We start from the raw sequence: 9321 nt of genomic DNA on the forward strand, positions 1-9321 counted from the left end.
AAATAAAACACAACACAAAGTTAAATATTCCACTTTTATTTAAATGGGCTGACATGATTTAGTTTAATGTATCATACAAGTGTTATGGGTTTTAGAAAATGTCGGAGCATGAATTCCTTGGTTCAACTGCATAAAACAAAATCATTTCCAGACTTGAAAGCATAGGTGTGTCTGTCAGAGCGGCTGTAAGAAATTTACATAAATGGGTAAATGTTACCCAAGAAAGCTAACTATTCATGTGTGAAGCAAAGCAGGAAACAGTAGCTTGATTTATCAAACTTCCTTTCCGTTTTGTGAATATATAACCTTTTGTTTTTCTCTCTTTTGTGAGTTTCAGTTGCAGCACTTTTTCACCTCTTTGTCCTGAAAGTGAAACTGCATTTAAATGCTATTTATTTACCTAAATTTAAAAATGCTGAGCCGAGCCAGTCGTATGTAATGTAAAACATTTAGTAAAAAGAAGCCTGATGGGTGTCTCTGACAGCAGATTCACAGGGCAGCATGTGATGGAGGTTTTTGTTTCACACGGGTCTGACGTAGTTGGCGGGCAGCAGGCCTCGCTGTCCCGTGCGTTGGTTGATTCCAAACATCCATCCCTCATCTATCTGCTCCACGTCAGAGATCAGATCGCCTTCCTGCAGGGAAACTTCATCTTTGTCTGCCGCTGTGTAGCTGTAGACGGCCTGGAAACGCTTCTGTGGAGTGTAATCAAACATGAATACACAGAGAGGAGGAATAACAGAGCGTCAGATGCACCGACTTTCAAACAAATCATAGTTTACAGACTCCAATGTGACTGATTTGTATTTATTTTCCTTCTCGGTGAGATAAACACGCGTCCAGCATACAACGGGCTGATGATGCAGCAACTACAGCCTCAGTTGGCAAACTACACACGCATACATTCAACAATAGGAACACTCACATTACAGGCACTTTTAAAGCTCCAAAGTCAACAAATTCAACACTTAAACATGATTATTTTCTTATTCTGTATCACGTTCTGCAGCCAGCATGTCACGCCCGCGTGAAGATAACAGCAGGAAAAAGCTGTTTTTTTTATAATGAACATAAGCGGCATAAAGCGAGAATCATGCACGGACACAGTGAAATATTCAGGCCTGCAAACACCACTGATCATCTTGTGTTGTATGTTCATGTGACAGCCTTACCCCTCCAGCAGGTGGGGCTACAGCAGCAGCAGGACACACTTGTCCGACTGGCTGACTGCATCTCTCCTGGTTGGGCTGCTGGCCTTCAAAGTCTGAGACACACACACACTTACAGTCAATGACATATAAACCTTTAAATATTGATATAAAAAAAGGTTTACGTCTCTGACCTTGTCTGTTTTCAGGAGGCGGCGCGTCACTTCGAATCCTGCTCTTCTCAAACTCTTCATGGTACTTTATCTGTAACACACAGACACAAAAACAAACAAGCACTTTAAAATCACAGCAAGACTCGCACAAAAACACTCGACTGCTCGGGACGGCTCGCCATTTAAGGAGGTGCTGAGAGATGATCGGGGGAGTTATCAATGCTGCCAAAACAGCAGTTAAAGAAGATTAAAAAAACATCAAGATCGTGTCTGCTTTGAGTTCACTTTCTCAGATTTGTTGCATTTGATTTTTTCTCCCTGCAGAAAGATTTCAAAGAGTCAACAGAGATTGACTGCACCAATGACGTTCCAAGTGTGCATCGATCTAATTATTTAATTTGGATTTGTTAAAAATGTTCTCGTGGTGTCAAATCTGTACGTTCAGAAATCGTCTTTTCTTCAATTTCTGTTTAAAAAGTTCACATTGAGTTTCAGATTTCAGGCATGGGGGAAGAGAAAACTTAGTGATAAATTAAGAAAAGACTTCCAGCCCTCAAACCCCCCCGCCCCGATGTCCTCAACAGACCTCAGGACGAGCGAACAGACGGGGGACATGACGGGAAAACTGCCGGACAGTGAGTGAGATAAAAGAATGAAAAAGGAGGGATGGGAAGAATAAGAGAAATATAAAGAGGGAGAGAGAGAAGTAGAGACATTAGAGGGGCAAAAATAGCAAAAGGAAGGAAGACAGAAAATGAAAAGATCGATATATTTCGTCCACCATGGGACACTCTTATTCACAGGTTCAGTTTCAGATAAGTCCATTGCTTTACATGGGTCAATTTTATTAAGTGCTGTGATTGCAGATGTCTGGAACAAAAGTGGAAAGAAGAAGTAATGAGTTGAAAGAATGAAAGAATTGAGCGTAAAGGAAATGAAAGAAGGAGAGAGGAAGGAGGAAAGAAAAGAGAGAACAAGTTAAGGAAATAAAGGATTCAAAGGAGTGAAACTAAAAAAGTAAAGGAACCAGTGGTAAAAAAAAGGGAAAGAAAAGTTTTGATCTTTTGACATGCAGCTTATCACCCATCATTCCTCTCTCTAACCCCAGCTCTCAGGAGAAAAAAGGGAAAGTTTCTGTGTATGTGTCTCAGTGTGTGTGTGTCTCAGTGTGTGTGTGTCTCAGTGTGTGTGTGTGTGTGTGTGTGTGTGTGTGTGTGTGTGTGTGTGTGTGTGTGTGTGTGTGTGTGTGTGTGTGACCACAGCTGAGAGACTTTGACCATATAGGGCAGCTGCTCCTCAGTGGACGGAGAGAAATGTCTGAAATGTTTCCGTATGTCTCTGCAGGATCTGAAACTCTCAACATGCTGTTTGTTCTCTCTGCTCCAGTCTCTGCTTCACGAACTGAATCATTCAAATATACAAATAATACTGTCACCTGTGTGGCCGTACTGAAACAATAAAAAAAGAACACATAAACATTTAAAAGACGACATTTTGTATGGTACGGCCAAATGATTCCCACGACTTTTAAAGGTAGAGTCAGTAACCTTTTTTCTAATAAATAAAATACAGACTAATAAAGTCCCTTCTGGGCCTCCATACATTTTGTGTTTGCTCGTGTGACTTGTATTTGACTGAGTCTGATAACGACCGGTTGATCAGTTTAATAAATATGTCATGTAAGTCAACCTCAGGAGTAGTGGGTTAATGGGAGGAGAGGGAGAAACATTTATTTTGAAAAATGTCGTACTCTTACCCTAATCTGCCGGGGTCGTTTTTGTGAAATATTCCACTTACGTTGCTGATCTGGTCTTGCGTCTTCTTCAGTCTCTGCATCTCCGGAGTGTCGATCACGACGCTGAAACCTTTCCCCTTGTTCTTTTCAAAGTCCTCCTTATAGAGCGCCTGAAATGAACAAAAAAAAAAAATCATGTGCCAATCAATGTGAAGAGGTAAAACAAAGTGGAGAAGATAGACCCTGCTAAATGTAACGCTACAACCAACAGCTAGTTAGCTTAGCATTAAGGATGGAAACAAGAGGAAGTTGATGCTTTGTTCAAAGAAATTTTAAATCTGTCTACTCTGCTCTTAAGCTCAGCAGGAAGTAACTGCGCCAAACTACAAAATAATCAAAGAATAAGCTATTCAAACACTAAGGTTTGTAAACTTTTACGCTTCATCTGCTGGGCAAATGGTGTTACTGTATCTTTAAACAGACTAGCTGTTTCTATTGGTTTCCAGTCTTTATGCTAAGCCAAGCTAATGAAATGTTCGCCGTAGTTTGACATGTATCATCCAGATAAAAGATTGTGTTTCATCGAATCAACTCTCAGAAGAACAGCGATATATATTGAAACGATAAACATTTTAAAACATTGAAGAGAAGTTTTAGATTTAAACATGAAAATGAAACACTTGTTGAAATCATGCAGTTTTATCTCTGAGTTATAAACTGCATTCACAGTATATTGGGATCGGCTGAATCTTGCTTTAAGAGAAACGTTTCGAGAAAACAGTCAAAAAGAAAAAGGGAAAAAAGAAGGAAAAGTCACAACTATTACTTCAGGAAACAAATTGGCTCTATGAAAATTCAAATAAGACTCATTCTTCTGTCTGGTTGTTATAAATAATTTAAAGTCCTAAAAAAATACAACTATAAGTGACAGAAAAGTAGAGATTAAAATGTAAGACATTCACATAGATCATCCTTTTAGTAATTTGAATCGTATTTTCTTTTATGTGTTTTGATGTTTGACTTGAATCCGTTAGCAATGATAAATTCCACAGAACCTGAATGCAGCATGGATCAAAACCATATACACATGATTTAACAAGCAAGAATACATGCAGGCATGCAGACGTATACACAGATGGAGGTTTGATCTAAAACACCTCTGAAGTTGCTAAAATGAAACAGCTGATGTGTTTTTATGACTGCAGAGACGAAACGAAGAACAAGGTGAGATTTAGTGTTATTGGATTATTATTTTTTTTGGGGGGGGGGATCCGCAGTTCACAGATCGAGCCGGACATACGTGACTGATCTGGTCTTGCGTCTTCTTCACTCTCTGCATCTCCGGCGTGTCGGCCACCACGCTGAAACCTTTCCCCTTGTTCTTTTCAAAGTCCTCCTTATAGAGCGCCTGAAAATGTGTCAGGTTGAAATAAACTCAGCATGTAAAGATAAGCCCCGCCCCCTCCTGAGGTTTTATCCTCAGCCCAAAGAGGGTTGTATTCTTCGAGGCAGGAACAGCTGGATTATGACGTCTGACAGTATGAGGCTAAACACACACATGTCCTGTAATAATGTACATAAACACACACACACACACACGCAGCGCTTTAAATGGCAATTTGTCAAATTTGCGTGGATGTTTTGGCCATGGGGGAAATACTTGTGACAATAAACAAAGCTAGATATATTTACATGAAAGAGAATCTGAGGTCCTCAAACACTTTGCACACACACACACACACACACACACACACACACAGAAGTGAGTCATGTTCTTGCTATGAGGAATATGCTGCCTCAGTGAGAGAGCTCGCCTGTCAGGACTTTTATGGTTATAAACAATGAACCGGGTCAGTTGAATGAGAGGCGAGAGAGAGAGAGAGAGAGAGAGAGAGAGAGAGAGAGAGAGAGAGAGAGAGAGAGAGAGAGAGAGAGAGAGAGAATCTGACTGGTGTTATCTTAACATCATGTAGCATAAGAGCAAAGTCAAGGTAAATGATGGTTTATCAGTTCGATGGAGGGTCGTGAGGTTAGGTCAGTTGCTACTTTCAGATTCAGCTTTGAGCTTTAGTGAGCGAGCTAAGATGTACACGTAGACATGTTTCACTTCTGTTGTTCACATGAAACAGTTTGCTTATATTTAGCGTGTGTGGCTTGTCATCTAAGTGCATCTAGAGAGACAGCGAGACCCGATTAAAAAAAGAACATTTAGCTGAGCTCACTGCTCGTCGATTGTGTCTCAATTCTTTCGCTGATCTGATGCATCTGTTGGATTTTGGGGCTTCAGTGAAAGTAGCTGGGAAGCGCAGCATTTGCAAAAAAATGTGAATGGAAATAAAAGCATTTAGAGAATAACAAATATTTTAGCATGGATGAATTGAAGTGAAAACATTTAGTATGGTATAAGGGCCACTTTTCCCATAGACTGTGTATTAACATGGACGTAGAATCAGCCGCCTTGGAGTGAAGCCAAAAGATTTAGACCGACTTTGGTATAGCTCATAAGCCCCGCCTCCTTAATGCAAACAGATAAGACTAAGTACAAAACCAAAATGCACATCAGATGTGTTTTTCTCAGACCTGATTTCACCATGATCGTCGTTGTCACGCCATTTTGTGTTTAATTTTCCAGCGGATTCACACGAAACGACTGATTGAAAATTTTCACAAAGTATGTTACAATTGTTTTCCTCGGATGGCGAAGGGATGACTCTCCCTACTCTGTCTTCAATTGGCTAAATATTTTTTTCACTTTAAATGCAAATGAATTATTTGAGTTTCAATAAATGTTTCTGATCAGGCAGGAACCTCGTTCACCTTTACAGAGAAGCACCAACTCTACATGTTTTAGGCAATCACAGAGTAGAAATGAAACTTAGAAGGAGTCTCTTTATTCTCCGTGACTTGGTTCACTTTGTTCTTCTCATCAGATTAATCTCGCTGGCTTGGAAGGTGTGATTGGATTAGAGGTTAAGGACAGCGGCGTTCAGCAGAAGAGGATGAGATGAGCCGCTGCCACACGAGAGAAAGAAAAGGAGGAGAGGTTCTGAACACGACCGCCCGCCTTGTGATCACTTCGGAGAACAAATGAGCTTTTTAAAAGATCACATGAAGTGCTGCTTTTACATCTCATTTTCTTTCTTCAATATACATTCACTAAGTTTGTACATCGACGCCAAGCGGGACGGTTCTCAAAGCGTCGCTCATTTAAGTCAATCAAAGAATCCAATGTGGAGACAAGGATGTGTCCTCTTCTCCTGCTGAGTTAAGGAGACAGATAGAGGAGAAGACACGCTGAGTCATCATGACGCAAAGAGATTAGGAGGAGTTATCTCTGCTGGGGACAGAAAACAGGGACACAGCAGGCAGAGTTGAGTGACAGAGGAATTGATTTTCTGGGTGTCTGACCTGGCTGTTGAGCATGCTCTGTTGCTTGAGACGCAGGTTCTCAGGGGTGTCAGTCACTATGGTGAAGGAGGTTTTGGGATAATGCCTGAAAGAAAGGAGAATAACAGATAAAACGTACCCAACAAACTGGGGCTAAATTTAACTGAAAGCCTGGTTTGTATCTTTTAATGCCACGCTGATCTTATTCTCGCTGACATAAAAACACGGGTGAATTATTCTGCTTCAAATCAGGAAACGTATCCTTCATCAAGATCATGATTCTACATTTGAACAGATGACATAGACGCAGAGGCCGTAGGTTTGTGTCCGACATCGACGCGTTGCTGCACGTCATCCCACACTCGCTCCTCCAAACGTTTCCCGTCTATCTTCAGCTGCCCTATCCGTCCTTTATGTTTGGCGCTTTCGGGATCGCGGCGGGCTACAGCCAATCCCAGCTTGTCATGGGATACACTCTGGACTGTTTGCCAACCAATCACAGGGCTGACGTCCAGAGACGGCGACAACCAGTCACACTCACGTTCGGAGTCACCAATTCACCTAACAGGCATGTCTTTAGACTGTGAGAGGAAGAACCCGGAGAGAACCCACTCAGAGAGGTTCCTGTCCGACGGGGGTTCGAACTAGGAACCGCCTCGCCGTGAATTACTGAACTGTGAGGTTAGGATTCAGTTTGTCGAAGCAACACGAGGAATACATATTAAAGCAGAGTCATACGTTCTTTATGATGACATTGAAAACTTGTGGAGAAATAGAAGAAAAATAATGTTTGAGTAGATGATCGGTGTGCTGCGAACACTCACATACTGCAGTAAGGTTTCTTCTCAAAACCTTTATAGGTCGTCATGCTCAGCGCCATCTTGCAGACCTCGCAGCTGAAACAACCTTTGTGCCAATACTGGAGGAAAGACAAGAGACGAGAGCAAAGAAGTCAAGAGATTGAAAGTGTGGAATAATTCCTTAGATACTTGTTGAATGTTGAAAGATGTCAAGTCAAGTTTGCACATTTGCATTTGCACACTACAGAGTGAATAATACAGCTCCAGTGAATGAAGCAGGTTATTTACCTTCAGGCCAATTTGTTACCTTCAATTATTGGAATTAACTTTCGATGTTGTCTTAACTGTTGGGGTTATCTTTCTCTGCCTACAGCCACTTTAATAGAGTACAACCTTTTTTTTTTTTTTTACATTTAGAGGCTTGTGGCCAATGTTTATTAACCGGATGTGGTTTATCTTCTCATGCTCCCTCAAAGTTTTTGAGTTTGTGCCTGTGCGTGTGTATTTGTGTGCATAGTGATATGGTATTGCACAATTAAAGATACCTTCAGCCAGATTATTTCAAATAGAGGTACAGCATCACAAAGAACATACATGAAGTGCACTAAAGTACATTAGTTTTAGTTACATTTGAAATGAAACAAATCATTGAAACAGACTGAGTAAACATCCCACAGAATATCTATCTGTGTCCTTATTCATCTTTGGACTTTAAAATTAATTATTATTATTAATTAAATTGTCTGCTGCGTTAATTTTAATCAATGGACCTACAGTGATAGGCTACTCAGAAAAATACAATTACAGTTGTACAGTAAATAACACATTTCTATGAACATAATAGAAATGCAAACTATTAAAGTTGCATGTATCTATAGTTACTGAGGTAGACTTTAATCACCTTACCTTATCAAGACAATTAATTTTCTCCGTGGGGTAAACCGGTTTATTGCATCTTCCACAGGGTGGATTCATGGTGGCAAAAGAACAGACAAAACCACTAAGAGATCCAGTTAAAAGTGCTCAAAAGTAGAGTTCAAGCTTCAAAAATACAGTCAGCCTCCTCGTCGTTTGCAGACACATCAATTAATATAGGACTGTTTCTCAAGACGGGAGGAGTCTGCAAGCATGAAGCGCGGAGCCCTCACGGTGCCTTCATGAACACTTGAATACAAGGAATTTTCCTTTTTACTCGTTGGTTGTCACTGAAAAGTTAAAAGACCGGCGTCGAAAAAAGAGAAATAAAACGCAAAGTCTCCACATAAATGATCCACATTCTTGCTAAAAACATTCTGAATGTCGTTTTGTTGTAATTAAAAGCTTAAAATAGCACCTGATAGATTAACGCAACAACGTAGTTAGATTAACACGTCTTTTTGTAGAGTACTTTAAGGTACCATCGAATGAATCGGTAGAGGAATGGAATCCGTTACTTAGCAACCTAAACTGAAAATGATAGAATAGAAAATCGTTATGTTATGATGCTCAACAACTAATTCAATTGCCCTATAGACATTTTGTGGATAAACTCAAATGATTTCTGTTGGAAACAAACTTAAGAGTGAACAAGTTGATGGTCTTCAGCGACTCCTTGATATCAATAAGTAGCCTAGTTAGTATTTGGCGCCATCTGTCTGTGAATTTAAAAACTACATGTGAACAAGCCACCGCTTACAAATGTGCACAAACGCTACATGCTAACCCCGTTGCTAACATACAATTTGAGTAAATCGTGCCAAAGATTCGAAATATAGGATGATAATAATAATGATAATATGAAAGTACAAACAGGTAGTGCACCACTGACACTGTAATCATTAAATATAACCAACTCCACACAACGGTTATCATCGGGGGTATAGCTCAGTGGTAGAGCATTTGACTGCAGATCAAGAGGTCCCCGGTTCAAATCCGGGTGCCCCCTCTTTTTTTTCCCCCAACAACTTCTACTTATAGATACCTATAACAGTGGACCAAAAAAAAAAACAAAAACACAACAGCAAATAGTAATATATCCGTTATTTGTATTTTAACAGTAGCAAACGCCACGTTGAATGTCATACACATCTCAATGTCTA

At 40.2% G+C, this 9321-nt stretch overlaps 1 protein-coding gene across 1 annotated transcript; it reads right to left on the minus strand.

Moving 5' to 3' along the window:
• Positions 1-20: 20 nt before the first annotated feature.
• LOC306842193 (LIM zinc-binding domain-containing Nebulette-like) lies at positions 21-8478 on the minus strand. The gene is made up of 8 exons (XM_079372314.1): positions 8150-8478; positions 7268-7362; positions 6465-6549; positions 4357-4464; positions 3119-3226; positions 1343-1412; positions 1173-1264; positions 21-695 (listed from the first exon to the last, which is right to left on the minus strand). Exons 1-8 carry the CDS (start codon positions 8216-8218, stop codon positions 522-524), a joined length of 801 nt encoding a protein of 266 aa, XP_079228440.1. The 5' UTR covers positions 8219-8478; the 3' UTR covers positions 21-521.
• Between the last annotated feature and the right edge of the window lie 843 nt (positions 8479-9321).

The sequence above is a fragment of the Symphodus melops genome, assembly GCF_947650265.1.
Source record: "Symphodus melops genome assembly, chromosome: 21".
NCBI classification, from domain to species: domain Eukaryota; kingdom Metazoa; phylum Chordata; class Actinopteri; order Labriformes; family Labridae; genus Symphodus; species Symphodus melops.

Excerpts from the sequence above, each read along its gene's own strand:
- LOC306842193 (XM_079372314.1), bottom strand. The coding sequence starts at position 8,218 with ATGAATCCACCCTGTGGAAGATGCAATAAACCGGTTTACCCCACGGAG. Across the intron at positions 7,363-8,149 it reads AAATTAATTGTCTTGATAAG|TATTGGCACAAAGGTTGTTT; the intron begins GTAAGGTGATTA and ends TCTTTCCTCCAG. Across the intron at positions 4,465-6,464 it reads AGAGCATGCTCAACAGCCAG|GCGCTCTATAAGGAGGACTT; the intron begins GTCAGACACCCA and ends ACACATTTTCAG.